This window comes from Apus apus, chromosome 3 (assembly GCF_020740795.1).
Source record: "Apus apus isolate bApuApu2 chromosome 3, bApuApu2.pri.cur, whole genome shotgun sequence".
In the NCBI taxonomy this organism is placed as follows: Eukaryota; Metazoa; Chordata; class Aves; order Apodiformes; family Apodidae; genus Apus; species Apus apus.
This window is the reverse complement of record NC_067284.1, coordinates 41,381,933-41,407,831: the sequence shown is the minus strand read 5'-3', so window position 1 is coordinate 41,407,831 and position 25,899 is coordinate 41,381,933. Positions and strand designations below refer to the sequence as shown.

The following is a 25,899-nucleotide window of genomic DNA, read 5'->3' as shown; positions in this document are numbered from 1 at the left end:
CACAGGGTGACAACCTACACGCCACGGCTGAGCAGACCCCACCACCTGGAATCCAGCCAACCCAGGGAATTCAGTGTGTGACAAGTTAATCCGTACTTGATGAAAGAAAAATTACATTCTGTGCTAGGTCTTCAGAAGGAGAGGAAAAACAGTTCAGGTTTTCCTGCAGTGGTACCTGTGGGTCCAGGGAAACCATGCTGTAGGTAAATGAAATTATAACTTTTGGGCTGAATTTGGCCCTTTGGGTACTTGTCAGGAAACTTTTTAAAGGTTTTCCCCTCCCCCATGCATTGTGTGAGGAATGAATTTAGCTTTGTACAGCTCAACTAATCTCAGTTTCTGGGAGTAGGACACATTTCCTGTGGTGGTGGGGGGTGCAGGACAGGAAACATAGTATCCCAGTTTTGCAGGTAGATTGAAAGTCATTAATTTATTTTAGCATCTAATTTGACAGAGACAGTCTTACATGCAGATACTGATTAGCAGAGGTGCTGTTTAAGTCTTGTGGAAATTTCCAACCAGAGGTGTCAAGATGCTTTCCAAGGGAGCCTGTGCAATCTCCACCTGACACACATACACCAAGGCGCTGAGACAGAGTGACTTGCCCAAGGCCATCCAGCACACTCCAAACAGAACAGGCAGCACTGCATTTGGGCATTTTGTGCCTATTTCGCAGGACATGGTGCCTCTGAAATACATTTCAGGCATGCCACAGATGCAAAGTTGACCTCTTCTTAGTTCACTTATGTCAAGAAGAAACAAATTCTTCACTGTGTGCACTGAAAAAATTCCAAGCATTCAGAAGTCAGATATAGAATATGTAGGAGCAGGGCTAATTAATTTTTTTTTTTATTAGAATGTCAGTTTACATAGTAGATCTTTTTGTTTTGATTAAACAGAAACCTTGTTATGACTTTGTATTAATATGCATATAAATAATAGTACTATGGTGCTGTGATATTTTTAGCAATTCTTTCTGGACATCTCTGTGAAGCCTAAGATACAGAAAATGCCACTACTGCTGCTTCAGACTCTGTCCCTGTGAAATCTCCTTTTATCCCTGTTTCAGTGAACTGAGATTGAATTGCCAACCAGTTTCCAGCTGTCCAAGGCAGAGCTAAGCTTTGACTGTTTGCCATGTTCCTCTGGTACAACCCATCTGTCACTGGGTGAAGGCCTCTCCCCTTCCCTTTTCTTCTGCTGTGAAGACTGTATGGACCTTGCCAGCTCCTCTGTGCTCCCCTGAATCTGTGTTTCAGCATTCAACCAGACCTCCCATTCCTTGTCACACAGTGTGAGGGACTTCTCTCAGACTAATGTAGATGATAATGGGAGAGGTTAGGCTAAGGACAACCGAGTGCAAATAATGCAAGTCCTGTAGGAAACCAAGTTGCCAAGTTGGCTGTGTGTAATTCCTAACCAGCACATGATGTTTTAAAAAGACCTATGTAACAAGGTCATGACAAACAGTTAAATGTACTTGTGTCTGAAATCACAGAATGGTTTGGGTTGGAAGGGACCTTAAAAATCATCTAGTTCCAACCCCCCTGCATGGGCAGGAACACCTCCCACTAGACCAGAATGCTCAGAGCTCCATCCAACCTGGCCTTGAACACTTCAGTGTTCAAGCCGCAGCTTCCCTGGGCAACCTGCTCCAGCGTGGGAGGGTAAAATTCAGGAAAACACAGGCTTTGTTATCTGCTGCATCTGATCCATTGTGAATTTGGCATCCTCACTTAGATGCTAATAAAGCACAATTGAGGCATAAAGGTGAGAATTACAGCTCTTCTATCAAGAGCCCACAAGTGAGCACTTGATTTACTGGCTTCCTTAATCACTCCGCCCCAGGCTGGGAGAGAGAAGCAACGATTTACTTTACTCCTGTATGTTCAACCTAGCAGGCTGAGCTGTGTGCTGTGAGCACCTGCAGCGCCAGCTCTTGGTGTGAGTGGGATTGAACTGGGGCTCAGCAATGGAAGATGATGCTGGGGTTTGTTCTTCTCATTAAGTTGCCTTGCACACACTAAGCACAGCACCTATCTCTTGAAAGAAGGAAAAAAAGGTTCCTTGGAGAGATGTAGTTGCGGCAAATCATTTCAGGGGTGCCCCACATCATTCTGTGCGTCCTGGGAAGGTACAGAAAGGCTTTGCAGGGGTGTTGAGCAGCTCGCCCTTCAGCAGGGAAGAGCTGACAGACAACTGGGAAAACGGGGAGGGAAAGGTCTTTGTGCTAAGTGCAGAGGTCACACCCCCAGCCTCCGCAGTCCTTTGAATCCAGAAGATTTGTTACTTGACACGTGCTTAAGTTCTGAATAGCAGTGAACTTTCAGAGTCTTTTGTTTCACTTTTTGGGGTTAAGTTGTGTGAAAGATGGAGAAATAATGTTACTGTTGTCACCTGCCAGACGCGTTGAAGTTTTAACTAATTTAAACGAGTGAGCTGTCACCCTCTGAGCTTGGGGAAAGGCTCTACCAGAGAGTGAACAGCTGTACACAAACACTTAAACAGCTGCACTATGTGCAGTTGTTGCTGTCAGAGGTTAGTTCATCTTCCAGGTTTGGGAGCTGTAGCATAGAGCAATGAAGACTTACCCCATGGAGGAGGCTCAGGGCAGGCATTTAAACAAGTTGGACAGGCACAAATCCTTGGGCTGCATGGAAGTACCTGCAAGTGCTGAGGGAGCTGCCTGATGTCATTGTGAGGCCACTCTTGATAATTTCTAGCCAGTCATGGCAGAGGGTGCTCAGCACTGGAAGAAAGCAAATGTCATTGGTACCTTCAAGGAGGACAAGGAGGGATGCAGGGAACTACAGGCTGGTCAGTCTTACCTTGATCCCTGGAAAGTCAATTTAAAAAGTTATGCTAGAAACTATTTCTGAACATATTGAAGACAAGAAAGTTACTTGGAACAGTCAGCATGGATTTATGAAGGGGAAATAATGCATGATCAACCTGCTGGACTTCTACAACAAAATTATTTGTCAGTGGAAAAGGGAAGAGCAATTGGTGATATTACCTTGACTTCAGAAGGCTTTCAGCACTGCCTCCTACAACATTCTCATGGACAAATCAATGAATTATGGGTCCTGTTGCAATTGTCAGTTAATTTGTCTGTAAGCCTGTAGCAGTGTAGTTCTCTGCTTATTTAGAAAACAGACCTTAATTTCTTTCCTGGACTAGATGGTCTTACTTTAAATGATCAAGGCCTTTGATGTATCCTTTTGCCATGTAAAGTCACGACTTGCAAAGTATGTTACAAATAATGTTTGTTATATTTTTGGAAATAGCAGCAGTTTGTTAGCAATTCTATGTTGTACAAACAAATCTACTGGGGCTTTAGAAACCTGAACATAAAATTGCAACACTCAAAGCTGTTAATTCCCAACCACAGGCAATTTTGACTCTTCCATTACTCAGCAAGTGGCCTCAGTCATAAAGGTCTGGCCATACCAAGTGTAGCAATGCCCAATGGCCTTGCTTTGGGCATGGGAATTTGCAAACCCAGCTTTGTGCCTCCTTGCTACATGGAGCAAAAAGATGCCTAAGCTGATCCTCAGGAAACTAAAACTTCTGAAGGACATGGGCAGGATGCCTCCTCTGAAATTAATTCTTCTTTGGGGGCTGCTTGGTGGTCTCTGACCTTTAGCAAGATGCTTTGCTCCTGTTTTACCATGGTCTATAATCTCATAATTAAGGCACCCACCTGGGAAGGAGCTGTTGAGGGTTCTCACCCTCTTTCTCAGTCTCTGCAGAAACAAGCTCAGGTTCCCCAGTGACACAGGAGGGACTTTTTTTCCAGGCAGGGCGTTAGCACTGCTTCCCAGGGTCCCCTTTGCTCACCCCAAACCAGCACAGTGACCCCCAGGCAGTGGGACAAGGAGCAGGCCACAAGCAGGAGATTTTAATGCCTTCCTCCTGCAGCCCAACAGGTAGAGAGAAACTGCCTCACTCTTGAGTATTTACCCATCAGCATCAGAGCTGCACAAGACAAAATCCCCCATCATCTTCAATTATCCTGAAACCAAAAATGACAACTGATGGGGCAGGTAACCTTCTAAACATGTCCCTGCAGTAGCCCAAACACCAGCCCGTGAAGTTGTAAATGGCAGCAAGGACACAAGGCTGCTTTTGGCAGGTCTGCAATCATTTCCTTCTCTTAAAATCATACGAGGAGCTGCTTTCCAGTCCTGCTGATGGACTCACCAAGCTGTGTGCACTTCCCAGGGAGAAATAACAGTAGCACCCCTTTTTTCGTTTCCTTGTTTTTGACAATAAAGAACAGCCCTCAGTCGATTGCAAATTTCTCTTTGGCAGAGGAAAAAATTCTGCTTCCAAACCCAGAGTGGCTGGGAAGAGTTTAATTCCCAAATGAGGTATTTTAAGGCCAAAGTCTCCTTTTATTTACACAGGCCAGGATCAGCGATGAGCCTTGATAAGGTCAAGGCAAAGTTTAAAAATGAACACCAAGTCATTGGCTATTTTTTTTTAAAGGGTCCACTGTATATTTATTCTTACATTCTCAATGTATTTGGGAGTCAGGCTACACATGCTGTTTAAACTGGCCTGGGATCCCCACACTGCAAGCTGCTCTCATAGCCATTTGGGGTAGTTTGTGTGCTGGCCTTCAAAGCCACTAAAGCAGCACTTTGGGGGACATTTGGGACTTTTTAAGAATTCCAGCACTTTGAGAAAAGTTTTCTTTTTAATTTGGTGAAAATCTAGGTGATTTCAGCTCCTCTCACCTCCAGGATGCAAATATATGTCTGATACCAGGGTCTAAGCAGACGGTCGCTTTTGCTTAAATGACTTGCAGCCCAACCCAGGCTGTGCCATGTCCGGCACCAGGAAGGATTTTAACCTGCCCCCCAAGACTGATTTCTCCCCTGCACACAACCTGGGCTGGCTCCATGCAGACCCAGGCTCTGAAGCTGCCACTGGCCAGGAGCAGAATATGCTCACTCACTGGCTCTCCATGGCACTAATTAATTTTTACGAATGCCGAAAGAGGTAAAGGGTGTTAGAAACAGATTGATTATAATCGGCTTTTAATTTAAATGTTTGAACCACAATTTAAACTAAAAATATCCTATTACTTATCTTCACTATTTCACAGGCATTAAGGCAGCGGGCGATAATGTAACTAATTATCTGATTGTCACTGGCTTGTATAATGAAGCGTGTCTGGGGGCTGATCCCATTATACCATCAATCACAGCCCTTCCCAGCACTCCCTCCTCTGGCAGAGTTCTCTGCAGGGGATGAGCCTGCACCAGCTCCTGCTCAGCTGGAATCTTTAGTTTCCATCCCCAAAGCAATGAGCTCCCCTGATGGGGGCAAAAGTTAGGCAGCAAACAGCTCAGGTTGGATGATCTGGTTAATGTTATGACACCTCAGGGATGATTCTTCTGGGAAGTTATTGTTCTGTGGCTTTAAACTGCCAGTAAACAGTATTTATTACAACAGAGTTACTGACCAAAGAAGGGTCCAGAAACTGGGTCCTGCCACTCCTGCTCTGGCATAAAAAGGACAGCAAGAAGTTGTCTGGATTAATGGGAAAGCGAGGGTCAGCAACATGCCATAGGATAGCTGAGCTCGCTGAGGAGAAAGCTAAGATTAAAAATCCTGTGTGAGCTTTCAAGTGGCTGAATGACATTATGACTTGGGAAGCTGTGCTCGAGGCATGACTGCCACCAGGACAGCCAAGTGGTGTTTTCAAGGACTGGGGTGGGGTGTGCCAGGTCTCACAGGTAGGATTTGTTTGCAGTGGGACAGACAGTCCTCACTGGCTCATCCTGCCATACTGTGTGGCTGCCCTACAGCTCTGGACTTGCTTCAGGTGCTAGCATTACTTCTAGGTCACCCTAAACCACCAGTCTCAACACAAGACCAGCTTCTTCAACAGCTCAAGTGTCCATACATTGGGGGAAGATAGATCACTGACAATAAATTAGGCATAATCTGATTTTAACCATTACAAGACCAAAAAGAGCAGAAGGTTAGAAAAATACATCAGTTCTTTCAGTCCTGTTGTCCGAATTGCCCACAGAAAGCCATGCCGTCTGCTCATGTGAATGGCCACATCTAGGCAGACAGCTCCTCCCTCAGCCCCAAGCCCAAACACAACACACCTGATCCCCAAACTAAAATGTCTGAAATTGATTGCAGTCTCCAAAATAATTAGGTAAATTAATGGAAAGGGTATGATCAGAGAAAGGAGTCCTTGCTCCAGTCACTGCATTAGCTCCAAGATCTCAGCCAAACTGATTTCTGTAACACACCAGCTCCACAGCATGGGAGTCATAAATACCAGCCGAGACAAAAAAATGAATGGAAGTTTGTCATCAAAGAATCAATAGCAAAAAACTTACTTTAATTCATTCAAATGTAGTGAATAAAGGGTTTTCATTGTTTTTTTTTTCCTAATAGTAAATCATTAGGATTGGTAAGTATAAGGAACCACTGTCTTATCAGAGAAAGCTGCTTGTCACAAATGCAGATGTTTTAAACTACTTTTCTCCAGTAGCTCAGTACAACAGTTCTGGGAACAGGTAAAAGGCTTTTGGCTTCACCAGAATTGTCTCTGTCTACTAACACAGGAGGGATAAGGTTTATGTTTCTGTGGTTTAAACCACAGGCTGCAGCACCTGCACCACAGCTAGCCAAAATCCATAATGAGCTAGACCTCACTAGTGCTGGAAAGGGCAAGTCAGCTTCTTGGGAAACCAGGAAAATCCAGCCTCTGTCTCAGCCTACACTGAAGCAGCACAACCAGTTCTGTGTCCCTGAGGCCAGGGGCCAGCTCCTTACTCCCAAGGCAGAGCTCAGCCCTGGGGGCTGGGGCGGTGGGGAGCCTCTCCCTGGCACAGGCTGACAGCAGTAGGGCTGTGGAATACTCTCCAGTTTGGCACCTGGGGTCAGCACAAAGCTCAATACAACCGGTTTGGTTTGGGAGGGGGTTTTGGCAACTCCCTGGCAGTCAGGCACTACTTGTATTCTCATTTTTTAATGCAAAGGACATCAACTTTTTGGATACTAAATTCTACTCAGTTCCCCCTTAAGGAGGAGTTTTCAGTCAGAAAGCTTTTACCGCAACATTTAGAATTACAATCCACTCTCTCAGCAGCAGATACCGTTTTTCTCAACCAGCACTTGACAATGGTTTCCTTCTGCCTTCCCCCAGGCAAATGCTTTCACAGGTACACAGACCAGTAAATCAGTTTTCTGGTCTATTAATACCCCTGGGTTGCATTCTTTGGGGCAGCTGCCAAACCGCTCATGAAGAGAGCCCTGAAGCATTAGCTGAACATATCAGGTTCCTCACAGACTGAGCAGACTTCAACTCTGTGACTTGAAGCGTGCCTTTACCTCCATGAAATTCATACCTGCAACATCAAGAAAGGAGGAGAAAAGCAGCAGTCACCCCCAAACGCGGAGTAACTCACACAAAGAGGAATATGCACATACTAAAATGTAATTAAGTATCTATTCAGAGTATAAGCTTTCCCTCACCACTTGGAAATTCTCCAATTATAATGAACCCATTCATTTACAAAACAAACGACCTAGTGTCTTTTGCACATCCCACAGAATCACTTGATTTCCATAACGTAGGTGATCCACAGTAGATTTTAGCTGTTGCAAGTTGTCCTCATTCAAGATGCTGTGGTGCTATGTGCAACACTACTGTTTAAGGCTTCATTTTTATCCACATTTGGAGTTGTATTTTGTTTGTGGGATAAAGGCAACAGAACATTTTCTACCATTACTATTGTTAGCAGTGCTTTAATCATGATACTTTGAAACCTAAACCTGACTTTGAGCAGTTCCAAAAAGGTCACCCTCAGAAATCTTATGGAAAGTTGGCAGCTGTGCAGCCCTTTACATGCATTTATACAGGGCACAGAATGTTTTTAATTGAGTTAGAAGCACATCATTCAACCTTCACTCAACAAGGCTGGAGAAGAGCAAGTGATCTCCACCTGACAGCATTAGCTAATTACAGTGAAGTTCCCAGTGCCTTTGAGAAGAGGAAGCACCAACTTCAGTGCTCTGCACCAGGCAGCACACAGGGGGAAGAGGGAACACCATTATTTCACCATCCAGTTTTCTTTTTTGCCCTGTGTGACTGGCTTTGGGGCAACCACATGATACAAAGCTGACCAACCTTTTAGTATCATTGAAACCAGTTATCATAACACTTCTGCCTAATTTCTGTGGCAACTTAAGTCTTACCTGTGATGTCCCCTATCAGCACCCAAGATGAACTACAGCAACACCTGACTAAAAAAGCAGCAGGGACTTTACAAGGAACTCTGCTCTAAAATACTTCCATTACACCAATACCGTGTGTTTTGCTACCAACGTCTTGTTTTACTAAAATAAAATGCCAAGAAGACAGCTTGGTCAGCTCTGTACTCAAGGAGAATTACAGACCACTGAAGGGAAGCTGGGCTAAGTGTTGGGAAGATCTCTCATTGTTTCGTTCTTGTCTCCTGCCCTTGGTCCAGTTTTGATCACTTCTGTCACATGCCACATATTGGACAAATGAGAAGCATGAAGAAATCACTTTTTTTTACAAAATTTATTTTCTGCTCTGTAGATACAAATCCCAAACATCAACAAACAAATTCCAGTGGAAAAATACCAGTCATTAACAATGAAAACTTTAATTATTATTTAATAAATAGAACTTTGGCATTCAAAATTCTAGCTGTAAACCCTACTTCAAAAAAATTACAAAAAGAGGCAAGAACAACAAGCCTAAAGCTGAGCCAGCCAGTGGCTCCTTCACTTTTTACAATGAACACATTGTGATTAAGTCATGACAACTCTATTTACATATGAGGTATTCTGAGCGGTTCAAAAATTGAACCCAATTTACAAAACTACCAGTCTTCAGGGACTGATCCAGTACATATGTCAGCTGTGCTTTTAAAAGATCGCTCCAGACACTCCTTCCCACTGACCTAATGATATATTGTAATTAATATATACAAAATAGACACATTGTGATATGATTTTCCTGCTCACGCTTCATATTTAAAAAAGCTGCATGCTACAACCAGCCCAGCATTTCAAGTGTACACCTAGTACCTAGTTTCAGTACTTCTCTTTCTAGACATTATGCCAGAATTCTTACTACAAAAGCTCATAAACAAGAGCGGCAGGTAAGAGGTCAGCAAGGTGCAGTCATCAGCATCCTAGCAACTTATCTAAAGCTCAAGGGGAATATACACTTACTTCAGGCTAAAAAGGCACAAAGGTATGCAGCTGTGGAATTAATATTGCTAATGAGCTACGGGAATAAATCATCCCTTAAAATAATAACCATTGACCTGTTTGAAGTCTGAGAATACAGATTCGTTCACAAGATATTCTCCCCACTCATGACAACTCGGTACATCTGTGAGAAGAGTCTGATTATACCTGCAATTCCACCTGCAAACATCACTGATAAGAAAAACAGGAGCAAACTACACCCATGTAGAGCGACTGCCACATGCCATTGCTGCCCATGCTGGGGCAGCAGGCCTTGCAGGAAGGGGTTTGCTTGCCTTCCTTCCTTGTGCTCTTACCCTGCGAAAAAAACATCTGAAACAAAAGGCAGGCAAGCGAGGGCAAAGGAAGGCAGGAAACCTTTTGAAGTGAAAAGGACAACGTTTCAGCTCTTGTAAAGACTTCACAGCTACCAGCAGTTTTGAATGCTGGAGCCTGAGTGGGTGGTCACAGTGTCACACAACTACCACACTACACAGCTGCACAGCAGAGCCTCGCAGCCTGAGGCACATTTACACAACCGAGCTGCATTACTTCTATATAGTAAATACATAGCATCACCTGTAGCTTGTCTGAAGACAGTTACTTTCCAAGTCTTTTTCAAAATACATTCTTGAATACAGTAGTTACTGTAAATATCTTTTAAAGGATTGTACAAATTAAATCTGGAAAAAACCCAAACAAACTGCTGTACCAACTTGCTGACAGCCAGCAGGGTACAGCAGCCATTTGTTAGCGGCTGGTTTTCAGCCCTTTAGATTGTCTAATAGCTACAGCAAAAAGTTGTCATGACTAAATCTAAGCAATTCCAATGTTAACATTCATTTATCAACTCTGTATTAAATATGTTGAATGAGACCACACACACTACATTTTAACTGATTAAACAATCATGCATATCTTAGACAAAGCTTATTCCTTTTAGAGGCATCTATAAACTGATGCATATATAGTAATTGCTACTCTTACAACAGGTCCAATTTTAAGAAGTCAAAGCAAAATACTGTATCACTGTAGACAGTCAATTGGTAGTCTGCATCTTTGGCTCACACATCCATCATTTACCTCCCTACCTTGCATTGACTGAGGCAGATAAACTCAGGGTTTTTTTAAATCAAGTGCTTTAAAGTCAACATAAATATTACAGGTTCCATAATAAAAATACTACAATGTGAGATTACAGAACTGCAATCAAATTATTAAAAATAAAATGTGACCTTCTTCCTGAGGGACTTTCAACTAATCCTTGAACAGCATAAAAGCTCCTGAAGTGCTTTGTAAATATAGATTACTGATCTCAACTCTGCAGTACAGTATCACCATTTAACAGGGACTGTGGAGGTACACCAGCCAAGTGACCAGCTTAATCGTTCAAAGTGACTCAAAAAAATCTCCTGCTCCTAAGTGCTCTATTAAACTCCTTGTTATTTCCACTAAAGTTAGAAAATTGTGTTGCTTCATAATTGTTACAGGTACAACGTTTCCATCTAAGGAAAGAATAATGTGCAACTTAGGTGTTTCCTCTCTCCTAATACATATACTTTATTATCTGACATGCTATTGTTGAACTCTAATAGGAGACATGCCATAAATTGGAGACTTACTTCACTGCAGGGCCAAAACCAACAAACTACACTAAAGAAACGAGCCGAGGCCCTAGTCACAAAAGCCAATACTGTTACAGGCACAGGAAACTGTGCAAGCCCATTTGTGCAAAGATCCTTGTTTTCAGTTTTGCACTAGTATAAAAGCACACTTTCAAAGCAACAGAAATTTAAAATAAAATGGCCTTTTTACCTTGAAGTAGAAACATCAGACAATTTCACTTGAGATGTCATCTAGACTCTGTTTTAGTGCTCACAGAAGCTGAGCCAGTCAGATTACAGATCTGAAAACATCATGTAACAATAATATAAATAGCAACACCATTTTTCACAAATTAGTCCATGTGTAGGTTCAGGAGAGAGAAAACTGTCAAATAAGTAAGTCCATATAGCTAAAAAGAATTAAATCACTAAATTATAAAAAAATTAATGGTTACTGCTTAACAACGAAAAGAAAGCAAAAGATCACCAAGTCAAGACTGGTAACAAGTCTACATCGCTATACCTTTTTTTTTTTTCTATTAACATAAATAATAATCATAGAACTGAAGAAACTAACACTTCTGCCATAAAGATGTTGCCCTAGAATTTACTTGGTACTAATCACTAAGACTTCCAAGAGATTTCTGCTGTTATGGGGCAGCTGACTGACTTGCACCTTAGTAATCTGAGACCTTCTTCTAATACCATGTAAGGAACCGATGCTCGTGTATTTTCTTAACAGTGTGATTTGAGAGTGGTTTTGCTCTTTGCAAGCTTTTGTTTCCTTCAGTTAAATACTATTTTACACCATGCAAAACTGTGCAGCTCACTTGCAGTAACGTTCCAGGAAACTAGAAGCATTAATGAGCCATCTGTCCCATGGGAGTGACACAGCACTGCCAAGTGACAGTTGCTGAATAAACTATGGAAAGTGACTTTTTTTTTTTTTTTAAAACGTAATTGCTTCCTACAAAAATGGAGAAATCAAGAATTCCCAAACACTGTAGAAAATTTTGCAGTCCTCCGGTAACCAAGTACTTAATACTGCTCAAGTGGAAACATTCTGTTCTGACCCCTGATTTTGCCAAGTGCTGAACACTCATTTTGTAGGTGTGATAAAAAATGGTTGAGGTGGTTCACAATTTCAAAGACCTTTAGGAACAGAACACAGACCAGCCACATTTCAAAACGGAGATGACTTAAGGGAAAAGCAAGTATGGTATGAACTCTAAAGTCACTAAGACAGTCTTTTCTTCTTTTTTTTCTTTCCCTGACAGCCATGTATTGTGCTGCAGTTTCACACCTTCCAGCTTCTCTGGGTTTGTCACAGGCTTCATACTATTGAAACTTCTTACAACAATGTGAGAGTGCTGAAAACAAATTGATAGTGGTATATTTTATGGACTTAATTTGCATAAAGGAGTTAAAACCTAATTTTCTTCTCCTACTGGGCAAACAAGCTAGACTTCCATGACTAATACCAACATCTTTCCTGTATCACATTTTTTAGGCAACTTGAAGAACATCTACTTTTTGTAGTGCTCCAAGATTGTTCTGATAGCATCTCCTAGAGTGAAGTGCAGTTGCAGAAGCCTCTGGCTTCACCACGTACAGCTACAGGTCCTTCAACCCTCTGCTCTAATTTCAGAACACAGATCATGCCATATAAACCCTTGATGAAGGAAAGAATTGACAGCAGTAGCAGCATGACTGGTTTGATGCTCCGATTCCAGAAATTAGGTGAAGTGATAACATGAGACCTGTGACGCAGCAGCATTTAATAAGTCATTTGCTTAGATGAAATGTTGTCATTGAGTAATGCAATTGTCCCCCATGTCCTGAGCATAACGGTCTGATATTATAGTCCTTAATTCATCAATATCCTTCCGTAACTGACAAACGTCCAAGAGCTTCTTTGAAAGGGTTTCTGTGCTGTGGTAATTTTCATTCTCTTCAGCTGAACAGCTCAGTGCTATGAAAAACAACACACAAGGTTAAAGGTTTAGTAAACGTGTCCTATGAATACTTCAACAACTCAGTCCCCTTTGAAAGACGGGGCAGGTCACTTTAATTACATCAGGATGAATGACATTTAGTATGATGAAAAGTCAATAAAATGTAGTTAACATGTGAACTTAAAGTAAATTCAGAGTCCATGAGTGTTTCTCTGAAAAACATGCTTTTCTGTTTGTACCAAGATCTAGACTTGCTGAGGTGTGATGGATCTCAACAGCATTGAGACAACTGGGTAGAACAACCACCTCATAGAGATTCTAGATGTTTCTATAGCCACTCAGAAAAGAGGGACAGGAGAGCTTGGGAAATGAGGCCATGTGAGGTGATGAGACAGTACTACAGATACGCTGCAGTTCATCCTGCTGGCTGATGCTGGTCTTATGGGCTCTGCGACTGACATATGCTGCATTCCCCAGCGTTTATTAACCTTGTTAAAAGGTAAGAACTAACAGGAACTATGCTGAAACTTTTTCTGACTGGCTTTAGAGGATGCTTCTCACTTCCTTGTAAGGTTTGACAGCTCAGTGAGTGCTGAAGACTAGACGTGCCATTAACAGTACTGGAGGTGAAGCTGCCTGGCATTAAGCTTATCTAATACACACAGATACCCCTGCCCCCAACCAGACATGGAGATGTTCAAACAGTAAATGTATATTCCTACCACTTGACCCCCAAGGGCTCTGAAACAAAAGCCTAAGATGTAGCACACCAGGTATGCTTATGCCTCACCTCCCTCATAATGAGCTTATAGGGCAGAACATGACCGACAGAAAAGCATCCATTAACCCTCAGGGTATCACAGTGTGGCTCAGAGACACATGGCTACACACACTTCTTTTCTAGGGGGATGAATATCCATGACTGGGTGCATATGAAGGGCCAGCGACCTGCTCTCCTGACTTGGCAGGGACCTGTGTAGTCACATGCATTTAGCTGCTCAGGTGCACTAAAAGCCCAGCTCGTTTCAGAGAGCTCCAGGAGCACAGTTCACACACAACTGCTCCAGTTGCACAGCAAGGGGGGCAGCAGCCAGTCCAGCTGGCAACTTTGAGCACCACTTAGCTAATATGTTATTCCTCTGTGTCAAAACAGCTCTGGAATGACATCATCACTTACATCTGATTCCCAGCAGTAAGGAAAGGTTAGGCTCCTTGCCCTGAGCTCTCTGTGTAAGAATACTGCAGAGTGCTTTCAAGTCAAACAAGCAATGGGACATTTCCTTGAACAACTGGTCTGCTATAGGCATCTTCTCAGATACTGGCTGCCTGGACTGCTCCACCTGCCGCATCTGCTCCTTCAGGCAGGCGTTCTCTTCCATCAGTCTTTGGTTCTTTGTGAAAAGTAAATCAGAAAAAGGGGACAGTTAGTCTGCAGCATTCACTGTAGCAGAAAGTCTCCTGTTTCAAACCACAAACAACGTTATTAAAAAGAATTAATTTCTAGACATACAAGCAATATTTCTATACTATTCTAAAGAATGGCAGACAGAGCTTTTACATGGCTGTCTATTTAGTGTTACCCTTGCGCAGCAGCCTTCACCCTTGAAGTTCTCACTTCTTGAGGTACGGGTGGTATCTATTTTGTCTGCATGGCAGCCAGCACAGACAAGTATGTAATTAAGCTCAAAGTTCCATCATGGGATCTTATAATAATTCTATAATGTTCTTCCCACTTGGGGTACTGGAGTTTTTACTTACTTCAGAGACAGCTTTATTTAACTGCTCTATATGACTTTCTTTTTCTTCAAGATCATTTGCCATCTTCTGAACTACCAGCTTTTCTTGCAAAAGCTTCTCTTGCATAGACTAAGTGAACAAAAACACAGGTAATTATTTTACATTTTCATACTTTATATTAGCACTGACAAAAAATGCATCCTCAGTATGTTTTTAGGTTTCAGTTACTTATTGCTTTTGTATGAATGATTAATTTTTTGTTTTCTATCATGTTCCACCTGGTGATATTCAGCTGGACTCCAACAGCTCTCTGTACACTAACAAAGCTATTTCAAATATCAGCAAAACTCTTTAAATAAGCATTATCTGTTTAGAAACAAAGTCTCTATGTATGCAAAACCTCACTCCAATATGGAATGCATGAAGTCTAAAATAACCATGCAGTATTTAAGCAAACCAAGTAATGTCATTAATCTGCTGCTTATTTTAAGTGACAACTAAGTTTCATTTGCACATTTCCAAGTTGCAAGTTATGATTTTTTTGGCCTTTACTTTTTATGAAGACTATGGCAGGACTTCCTACACTTCACATCACAGAATTCACCTCAAAGCCTTTGACAGCTGATACAGAGAAGCAACCTCTTAAAACCATCTACACACAAGACAGAACAGCCTATACTGCTCAACTGTGCTGAAAAAACAACCAAGGGAAAAATAAGTAAATTATTTGTAGTTTATCATGTAATTTTAACAGATGAAATAATTTTCGATAATGTGAACAGAAAATTTTTGGATGCTGTTCTACTTAAGCGCTGGAGCTTTCCAGGACTGACTTCCCAATCAGTCACAAGCAGCAATGACCAACCACTGCAACATGAAATCAGCTGCTGTCCATTCCTCATTTTTTACCTACAGAGCTGGAACTGAGAAAACATGAGATATTTCCAAAGTGGATTTTTTTGGGCACATTTGTTCTTTAAAGCCATCATATTCATTCGACTAGCTGGCTTTTAGATCTCTGGATGTCTTTCAGGGTCATCTGACAAAATTCAGAATACTAATCAACAAGGAATACTGAAAACTCCTCATGCTTTAAAACAGATCTTTTCAGCTTTCATGAAAAAAATTCCTCTTCTGTCGTTAATGGTATTACTCACAAATCCAATGCAGTGCTAGCACAGTGCATATGAATTATCCTTTCCACCCCTAGCTCAACATGCTGATATGTAAAACCTGTTACCCAATTTGAATTATAAGATGTAAATCCTATCCCATCATGCTCAAGATACAGCTGGTCACAATGGTGCATGCCTGCGTACAGCATTGATTGTAACACTCCACAGTGTGGAACCAGAGACCACACTAAGGGGAGAAGAACACTTCATAAACCAATGGCTCTCAATTACTGGAATTACACTGTCCCAGAATAATTTATTTATTTATTTATTAAATCTCTGTAGGAACAATCAAAATGATTGTTCTTCCAAAGCAGAGAACTCCCTCACAGAGAATTCTATATGGTAGCTTACATAAAATGCTATAGAAAGATCAAATTCACTCTTTAGTAAAAGATACGTTTAAACTGCTGCGCTATGACTCTGCAATGCTATTCAAACAGAAAAAAACCCAAGCTCCTCACTCGACAGAACCACATTAAGTTGTGTCAAGGTATGTTGGTTTGGGGTCCTTAGGAAAACAATTTAGCTTTGGAAAACAGGTCAATTTTATATTTGTGAGAGTTGCTCCTAAGACGTACGAAGAATAGAACTTCCAGGGCACCAGTACTGGGGACTGTAGCACATAGGCTCCTATGCCTACCTAGAGGCCTGCCCTTTAGCATCTTTGCAGCCAACAGAGTGGACAAGAAGCCATTCAACTGATTTGCCAGCTATAAGAATTATTAGTGCTGACAAGAAGGCAGAGAGTAACAAGAGGCAAGGCAGAGCTGACAGTGAGTGGAGTTTTTAATGGCCTGGCCACTCACAGGAGCAGCCTTGACAAAATTTCCCAATGTATTCAGCTTAACGCTGCACAAGCAGTGAGAAAAGCCATTACTTTGTCACACCCCCTGCAAAACTGGGAAACAATTGTGCTAAAATTTACACACTTAATATAGACTAAAAAAACACCCCCACACTGTATTTTCATATAAGTAATAAAGATCAGCAGGCAGAATCTAGAAATAACTACTTATTTTCAAAACCATTTTCACTTGACCTGCTGTTGAGTTCATCCACACCGTGCCCCTCCACAAGGAAGTGCTGAAGTAAGGTGCATCCTAAAGATAAGCAAAGCACACAGCTTCACACTGCAGTGGAAGGAAGGGGAAGAAAGTCAAAGGAAACATCCTGGGCTGGGAGGGGGCAGGAAATAGTTCTGGTTCAGGCATTTCCTTTGTTGTGTTTGCAGATGAGCAGACCCTGCAGTGGTGTTAAACTGCCTTAAGTTTTTTAAAAAAACATTATGTACTGAAAAAAACGGCCATCTGGAGTCAGACTGAAGGTCCCTCTAGCTCTGTGGCAGCAGCTGAACAGAAGATGCTTACAAAGGAAGATGAGAACAGAGCAATGTAGGTTACAAAAACCTCCCAGCTTCCAAGTATCTTAATTTTAATAGTCTCTACTGATGAGCAAGTTCAGGGACACCCAGAGCCCTAGTTATGATCCACACACTAGCACTACCACTTGTTTCACGTTCATGGCAGCATCAGACATTAGAGGTTTGACTGTGCAGCCTTCCCGAGGATGGGGAGGTGGTAGGGAAAGACAGGTTCAAAAATATTACCTTCCGCAGTGTATTTTCAGAACTACATCTGCCATTAAATTTACATGACTGAGTGAACTACTCCAAAAGCAACTACAATATTGCAAATAATGTCCACATGTTCAGGTCATGAGTTGCTCCGTTTAACAGGAACTACAAGAAGTGGAAATCAGTGTCTATTTCTAAAAGATATACCTAACATCTATCATTATTTGCTACTCTAATCTTAAAGCTCAGAAAAAGCACATATGCTTATCAGCTTGGCTGAGCCCACTGTGTTGTGATTTCCCAGTTGCTCATAGTACTGAGTTCTCTGTACTTCACGCTTAATTCTCCCATATACTTTCCAAAGTTACACTTTGGTGGCATTACTCCCAGCCTGGCACAGCTTGGGTTTATTGTGACTGATAGATGTGCCATGGGTAACACAGGCACCATACAATCCGTTTGACTTCTACTGTCTTTTTTTGTAACAAAAAATGTTAATTTGGTGATATCCAAATTTATAATGTAAATATTGTTTTTTAAACACTACTCTCATTTATGGTTTTTCTCTTTCTGAAGATGTACTATATATTCAGCATGACATCTTGTCAGGACCAACCAGAATTTTAATGTCTCACACTCAGGAGAACAAGTCAACCAAGCAAAACCACACAAGACAGATTAAAATAATCTACCACAATTATGAGCAGATAGAAACCAGTACTGCTTCACACACTGCTGTCTGAAACAGGATTTATTTTTAACTTGCATGATGAAAAAATGAAATTAAACACATTCTCAAGCATACGTTTATAACGTGGCAGAAGACAGAGAATAAAGTGAGACCTTCGAAGCTGAAGATAGAGTTTATCTCTCCTGATAAGGGATTTCAGTTTCTAGGGAACTGATTTTCAGTGCTTCCAAGGGAACAAATGCGGAAGGCCACAGAGATCAAGGATACAAAGAAGCTGCTGTAGTCCTGAAGTAATTTGAGGGCTAAAACCATTTTAAAATCCTACTTTCTGTTCTCATATAAAATATGTGAAAATAGGAGAAGTAACAAAGTCCTGCAGAAAAGAACACTACACTCTGTTCACAAACTATCACAACTACTCAGCATTTCCCGATCTCAGCTCCCTGAAGTCACTTTGGACTAAGCACACAAACCAGTCATCTCTATAAACGTTCACAAAGATCACCAGTCTCAAGATAAAGGTGATGGGAGAGAAAAACATCAGTAAGTTCAGGAAATATGAAAATACTTAAGCTGGTGATTATACATTTAGGCAAGCTGTGCATGTTTCCTATAAGCACAACATATTAACAGAGTATATATGTAAATAATCCTAATTAAACTATAAAGACAGAAAACCTCAGAAAGATTGAGTTAAACTTCTTATTTTTTAAAATTATGAAGTATCTGAAACAATTGCCTGTGTCACAATTTTTGCGTACAACAGGGTGCTCCGTTAAAACATCTCAATTTGATAAATTTTGTCTTCTTCAAACCTAGAGAAGCTTGAATGATTGATTTTGCTTTTCAGTTAACAGACAAGTGTTATGTTTCAACAGCTACAAATAAGCAAACTTGGTGGCTCCACTGTGCAAAGTGGAAATAAGAGAGCACGTTCTCTTATGAAGTGTTATTAGGCAGTTTTGTGTCTCTTCATTATTTGGCTTCTAGCTCCATAGAGTACTCCCTTTCAGTTTGGAAGGAGGAGGCAGAATGTTGTTGTTCTTCCAAATTTCATGTAAACAGCAGTAGCACCCTATTCATTCTCAAGGGACAACCCTGTAACTTCAGTCTCCCTGGAGGGCAAGGAAGTAAAAATTGTGGAGACATGCCAATCTAGAAGAAGAATGCAGAAACGAGAATTTACTGAATTGGGCTTCAGTATTTGCTGAAAACAGATGTTCGTTTTTTTAAATGCTCATCTTTTTCTAGATCAAGTCCTACCTTCTTCCCTATAAACTGTATAATGTTTCCTTTTCTCCATAACAAACACTGGTCACTAAGTAACTTTCAATTCTCAGAAGTCTGATGTATTAAGCTGACCTACAGAGCTGCAACTGACCCCCAGCTGACCACCTCTGCTGTCTTGAAAAATCCTTGGCTCCAAGCTAGGTGCCCAAGATCCGTCAACACAGTTAAGGCATCTAAGCAAGTGGCATATCAGGAACCAGTTGAGCAGGGACCTGCTTAAGCAATGTGAAATGTGAAGTGGAATGGTTTAGAAAGGCACCTGTCTCTACCAAGGATGTCAGCAGTTAAGCTCCTCATCACTATCACTTCTTGTACTTTGGATGATTATCTGAACCCTGAAGTTGGACAGGAGGCTTCACAGTTAGTTACGGAGACAATTCTCACACTTGAAAGAGGCAATTATCATATGACAACCACTAGACCAGCAGAATAAGGATGCTTCATAGCAACAGTTTTTCACTTCATGTGAGTATCAACACAGTGCTAAATCATACAAACATCAATAATAAATACATTACGTGCCTGCAAGAGAACACAGGTCAACTACAGAACACAAGATTAAGCTCTTGACATTTCTATCTTTGCCTCCTATTTAGGAAGATAAAAGGACAAAGTTCAACTTTAGTAATGTTAACTTTATGAACTAAAAAAATACAGAGTAAACAACAGAATATACACTCTTCCTTACCTGAATGTCTAAAATCAGTCCAGCTATCTGATTTTGTTGACTGTCTATGACCTAGAATATAAAATAATTAAAAAGGCTTTAATCTCTTCAGATAATTTTTGAAAAATGAGATTACAGGTTGTAGCCGTAGATTTTAAATGGAATCTTTCAAAATGTAAATGACAAGCCAGAGTTTAACTCTGATAGAACATGAAAGTAACACAAAATAAACATACTGAACAGAAACAGACAGGTAGTACCGAAAAGTAATCTGATTTAGTAACAAATGTGAATTATTTAGTGGGATACTTCTCAAGTGAAAAGAAGTATGAAGAAACGCAGAACTCAAGGTTAAAAAAGCCACTGACAGATCATTTGCAGACTAACCTTACTGTCTTTCTCATTCTTTTCTTTGAGAAGTTCATTCTCGCTCTGAAGCTGTTTTGTGTCCAACATGGGAAGGCGAACACCATCTTCCAGACATTTTTCTACTTTCTGTTGTAAACTGCCATTCAAGATGAAAGAAAAGTTCAGTGTGCTGACTGAAACTAGAAGGGCTGTGTGTTTTAGTGAAACATTAGAAAGCTGCACCATCTTCCAACCAGAACTGTATAATTGTACCTAGCAGAATCCAGCCTCATGAATGAGCAAAGTAACAGCAGATGAATGATGCAGAAGTCTTCAACTGCTGAAGTTATTGTGGCTCTGACAAGAGCAGAGTAATGGAGGAAGGTTTTAATGGGCCAGATTCTATGCTGCATCTTCCAACAGCAACAGCTTCAGCAGTACAGCATAGGGAGAAAGGGCAGAGAGGAGCAAATAAAAGCTTTGTGGTGTTCACAGCTGCTCTGCTATGGTGGGAGGCAAAGCCAGAACCAATATAGATCAGAGGAGGAAGTTGCAGGAGCTTTAAAATCAGACTCTCTCTCACTGGGGCACATACAACTCAAAGCAGAGTCCAGAAATGGAGGCTGCACAGAGTACTGGTGGCCTAATTCTTCATGCCCTCTGTGACTTGTAAGCGGAAGAATAAAGCCACTCCTGCCAGCTGCTCCCACACAAAGACATGACCTTCAGACCCTATGTAGCAAAACTCAAGCTCCTAGGTATTGCCTGCTCACCTTCTCCCAGAAATGAAATGTAATATATTTTATTAGTGTTAAACTTGCTCTTAATTTAGAAACCAGAGGCCATCTCAACTACCTGTAGACTTTCAGAAAAGACAAAACTATCCCTTTCTAGACTATGAAGCCACAAAGGAAAAAGGCCTATCATTGTAAGACGGAAACAATGCATCAACAATTTGGCTGGCAAGGTGTCTCAACCAGCTTGCCTTTCATCATGGAAACACTTTCAGACTCCTGTGGCATGCACCTTTACCCAATGAAGGGACAGTGAACTGTAGTAATATCCACATAAACTATTAAAAGTTATTCCCTCCTGCTCCTGCTCCCTCCCCCCTTTTTTTAAAAAGAAGTGTTCAAGTGGCTCTTCTGATCTAAAATATAACAATCACAAATCTCCATGTCTCATCTGGAGTCTTCTCATAGGTATCTGTCCCATTTGTTTTTTCATAGTTATGCAAGTTCAAATGACAGCAGATTAGCTACAGCTGATTAGCTACAGCTAAATCTCCCAGTAAATATCCCTGTCCTCAGTGAAAAGGTAAGAAACAGCTACAATTTATTTAAATCTTTGACCCTTTCCCGATATAGCTGTCAGCCAATATCCAGGCAGCTTTTCCACAGCTTGTGACAGGATTAATCAAATAGGAGTGCTGACAACTTCTATACAATACCCCTTTGCTGCACATGTTTCTTCTATCCTCTATCTGGCAGTAGTTGATGATGCCATTGCAAGTGTCCCACATGTTTAAAGAAATGTGAAGAATGTTCTAGGCGGACTCTTCTCTGTGGTATTACTTGCAACTTGACACAAATAAAAAAATTGTTGTTTTCTATTGCATTACACTGTCATTCTGCACAGTAATATGCTATGAAAAGTCAATAGCATTGTAATAAATTAAGAGTGCAAATAACATTAGGTTTTGACATCAGGTAGGAAAGTACATCTTTTACAGGGCACAGCCCAAGCAGCTGTTCTTACCTCTGTACTGTTGTGACCAGCTCTTTTTCTTTTTTCTTCTGACCCACCAGTTGCAATTCTGTCTCTCTGCACTGCGATCGGGCCTCAGCGAGCTTCTTTTCTAACTCAGTCATAGTTTCTTGAAGTTGCTTGTTCTTCTCTTCTAGAATTTGCAGCTAAGACAGGTCACATTAGTCAGACGTGATGCCACATTAGCAGAAGGCCTTGTGATAGGCCACAGCCTCGCAGTTACCTCCTATATAACCTTAGGCCCACTGCATTTAGTTGAGTATGAGAATCCCCGATAGCTACAGTGCTTTCAGAAACCTTGAAATACCCCTCTTGGCAAACAGATGGGGAAAGAAATATATGTTGAAACAGTAAAAAAGACTGCCAACCGATCAGGAGCTTACTTGTATTTTTAAACCAAACTCCTTTTATCTTACCTGTTTAGCCTGCCCTTGTATATCATCCAAAGTTGGTAGGTCAGCCAGATATTTTTCTAAGGTTTCAATGCGTCTTTGTTTTTCTTTGCTTTGCTCAGACTCCTTCTGGAATTTCTTTTTCAGGCTACTAATATATCGGTCTCTAGTTTTAAGCTAGAAGAAAGTAAGAGTATATGTTTTAGGATTACAGTGAAAAATAAACCTACGTTGGAAGCAGAGGCTGGTCACTCTTCAAGTACTCTCAGCTGCATGAAAGGGCTAGTTACTGTAGAAAACAATACCAAAGGATGATTAATCCCAGCAGCTCCAAGTCATAGACCCACATGTGACCTCAAACCCCAGTTTGTTTCACCTTTGCCCAGAACACTCCATGCGCCTTGTGATCTGAAAACATGAACAGTTCAACAGTTAAAATATTATTACTTTTTTCTCCAATGGAGAGGCTCATAATAAATGATCAGGAAATATTTTAGTCTGTTCTCTTCCTCTGGCCTAGGAAAACAAAACACAAGGACCAAGACCTTAACCCAAGAAGAACTTGAACCAAAAATCTGACTTTGATGCAGTCTAACAATTACACCAGAGGACATCAGAACAGAATAGTGGCTTTCTTAAACATCCTTTCTACAGACATCTTAATTGTCTGTCAGCCTGCAAGAGATTTTTCATATTGCGTTATCTTTGCTTGCATTCCTGGTACGTACTTTGCTTTATTACTCAAGTCAAAAAAAGCAGGAAGGCAGACAGGAAAAAGAGTATTTTCCAGTCATAGTCCAATTTAATGAAAAATACTATTTTTATTGCTTGAAGAAATAGTAATTCACAGATAACAAACACTTGTCACTAGAGTAAATGCTGAATGTACTTTTCTTTCAGTGCTACAGGCATCCATCTCACTGAGAAATACATGTATGACACTGTCAATGTCAGAGCTCAGTAACAGAGCCAACTGAAAAGTTTAAAAGTCAACAATATCTGGAAAGTTTTTCCTGAGATAGCCTTCTATATGGGCCACAAAACTGAGGATTGTCAAAAAGCTAGAAATCTTTGTATCTTTTATCAAGATCTCAAAACTGAACAAAGCTTTCAGGCTGCTTAAAAAAGCAAATCAGGCTGCTTACAAAGCCCAAGTAAACCCCACATTTAGTAAGACCACGTTACAACTCAGCCATGAACTTTTGCCACAATATATGCTTCAGAACCACATGCTCTCCCCCAAATCTTAAGGCAGTGATATAAATACACACATGTAAGACAATGTTGCAAAGTAAGAACTGCCAGGAGCCTGACCATTAGCTAAGAGAATCCCTTCCTGCTGTTTCTCACATATCACCAGGGGTGTCAGGTTGGCCTGTCAGAATACACCAGTACTTGCGTGACAAAACGTTTTTCTGGTGGTTTTGTGTGTGTGTGTTTGTTTTGTTGTTGTTGTTGTTTTTTGTTTTGAAAGCTCTTGCCTTTTGGCCATTAAATATTAAAAGCAAGGCCACAGAAATCACAGGGGAGAACACTATTACCAGCTATCAGCAGGACCTTACAGGAGCCCTTCCCAATTACCCACAGGGGAGGAAGAAGGAGCAGCCGGCAGGGTAAGGGTGTCTAAATTAAAGCATTTCCAGCCCAGCAGTCCAATTTCCAGATGAAATCTCTCAGAACTAGAGTGAGGGCTGCAAAATCTGCAGATGCCAAGAGGCACATTCATGCCTAACATAAAGAAAAGGAAGAACCTAGGCATTTGTGGTATGACCACTGGTGGAGAGTACTGTAGCACCTACCATAGCAGGCTCCCTCAGCTAGAAAGCTACCGTGACTACCAGTTCGCCATGACAGAGAAGCTTTTTCAGGCTTCTGAAATTTCAGTGCTAATTAAAGAGCTCTCAATCACCTCAGTCGTACACTGACTGTACATGGAGCATAGGGTAAAAAACCCTTCCCTTCAGGCACCAGAATTATTCACATGGTGATACAAATGCTCCTTTACTTGGTACGTCAGAGTGAGGAAATACAGGTATGATGCCAGCAGTCAACAAAGAGCACCTCTGATCTCTGCTGGCCCTACAGTTTCTCAGAAGGAAATAATCAAATACATCCCCCTTAACATCCACAACATTCCTCAGAGACACAATCTACATGTTTGCTATAGAGAACTGGCATACGGTATTGGCTCCTCTTGCTGATAACGTATTTCTCTCCTAGAGCTTCACTAGATGTCCCCTCACTTCTGTAACAGGAGCTGCAGTGAGGAGCTGACTGCCCTCTGTCCCTTGCTTGTGGCTCTGTAGACTCTACCATGCTCTCCTTCAGTCACTTCTTTCCCAGTATGAAAATTTAAACATTCCTCCTGTGATTTTCTGATGGTATCTACTTTTTTGTCCTTCTCTGAACCTTTTCCAGCTTCAATACATCCTGTTTTTGTCATGAGGGAGACTTTCCTAGACTTCTTACCACTGCCAAAACATGGTCAAGGAAAAAAGAATGTTCCTTATGTTTTCCTTCCTCCCACCTACAATGAACAGTCACAGCTTGTCCCTTATTGTCAAAAAAATACCTACTGTACACTGTATTTAAATGTTCTCTGTTAAAAACTCTAAAGTAGGAAAAGATATTATTTGCAAAAGTGGGGCAGACAAGTGGAAATGTATGCCAGCAACCTTAAACTAAACTTCTGTACGTTCTTTTGGCATACTCTTAAATGCAAAGCTTACCTGAATTTTCCCTATTCCCTGGCTAGATCTGGCTTTGGGTTGAAAAAAAACTTACCCTCTCGGAAAAGGCAGGCATTGGTTCGGAAATAAGCCTAGAACAGCTACTGGCAACAAGCCTTCTGATCAGTACAGAAATTGTATTTTTGTCCCCTAACATCAGTCACTGACCCAGGACACCGTGCCTTTGGGCTCTGGGCTGATTGCCCTGTGAGCACAGCAGAGGAATTCCAGAGATGACTGTCCCCAGGCTCAGCACCCAGCCTACTACTCAGATTCCCAGCCTGCCACATCCCTGCAGGAACACAGCACAGCTCCTTCTTCCCTCCACAATCTTCCCTCAAACAGAAGGGCACCAATTTTATCACAGAAACACAACCTCTCCCTCCCTTTTCCCTCCCTTCTTGAGAGCCTTTTGTTCAGTGCACAGAAAGGATCGGTGTTAACAGGTGAATCAGGTCTGTGCAGTGAATCAGGGTCCTTGCTACAGACCATCCCACTGTCACAAGCACTGCTGCACAGGTCCTCACCATTGCTACACCTACAGCAGCAGTTCCTACGCGGTGAGGAACAAAACCAGTAAAAGCTGAGACAAGAGGAAGAAGCAGAATCCATTCTGCCCTTCCTGAATGTCACCCTCAGTGAAAAGCATACTGCAGGGTTCACAGGAAATGGTAACACGAAATTTGAGAAGAATTATGTTTCCTTTGTCT

At 41.4% G+C, this 25,899-nt stretch overlaps 1 protein-coding gene and 1 long non-coding RNA gene across 3 annotated transcripts in view; both read right to left on the bottom strand.

The window, feature by feature from the left end:
* Positions 1 to 461: 461 nt before the first annotated feature.
* Positions 462 to 4,337, bottom strand: LOC127382864 (uncharacterized). Its single transcript, XR_007889064.1, has 3 exons — positions 4,204 to 4,337; positions 2,592 to 2,749; positions 462 to 779 (listed from the first exon to the last, which is right to left on the bottom strand). It is a non-coding gene; the product is annotated as an uncharacterized LOC127382864 (long non-coding RNA).
* A 4,225-nt stretch (positions 4,338 to 8,562) lies between these two features.
* Positions 8,563 to 25,899, bottom strand: part of CEP85L (centrosomal protein 85 like) — a 109,088-nt gene continuing 91,751 nt past the window's right edge. Inside the window, exons 7-13 of one of the 2 annotated variants that reach the window (XM_051613205.1) lie at positions 22,485 to 22,637; positions 22,060 to 22,214; positions 20,341 to 20,458; positions 19,975 to 20,025; positions 14,576 to 14,683; positions 13,995 to 14,208; positions 8,563 to 12,834 (exon numbers count right to left, since the gene is read on the bottom strand). In XM_051613205.1, the coding sequence (XP_051469165.1) occupies positions 12,671 to 12,834; positions 13,995 to 14,208; positions 14,576 to 14,683; positions 19,975 to 20,025; positions 20,341 to 20,458; positions 22,060 to 22,214; positions 22,485 to 22,637 (963 nt within the window). In that variant the 3' untranslated portion in view covers positions 8,563 to 12,670. Of the gene's footprint in view, positions 12,835 to 13,994; positions 14,209 to 14,575; positions 14,684 to 18,041; positions 19,152 to 19,974; positions 20,026 to 20,340; positions 20,459 to 22,059; positions 22,215 to 22,484; positions 22,638 to 25,899 lie in introns of those variants that run through there. The other variant, XM_051613206.1, reaches the window with a different exon arrangement.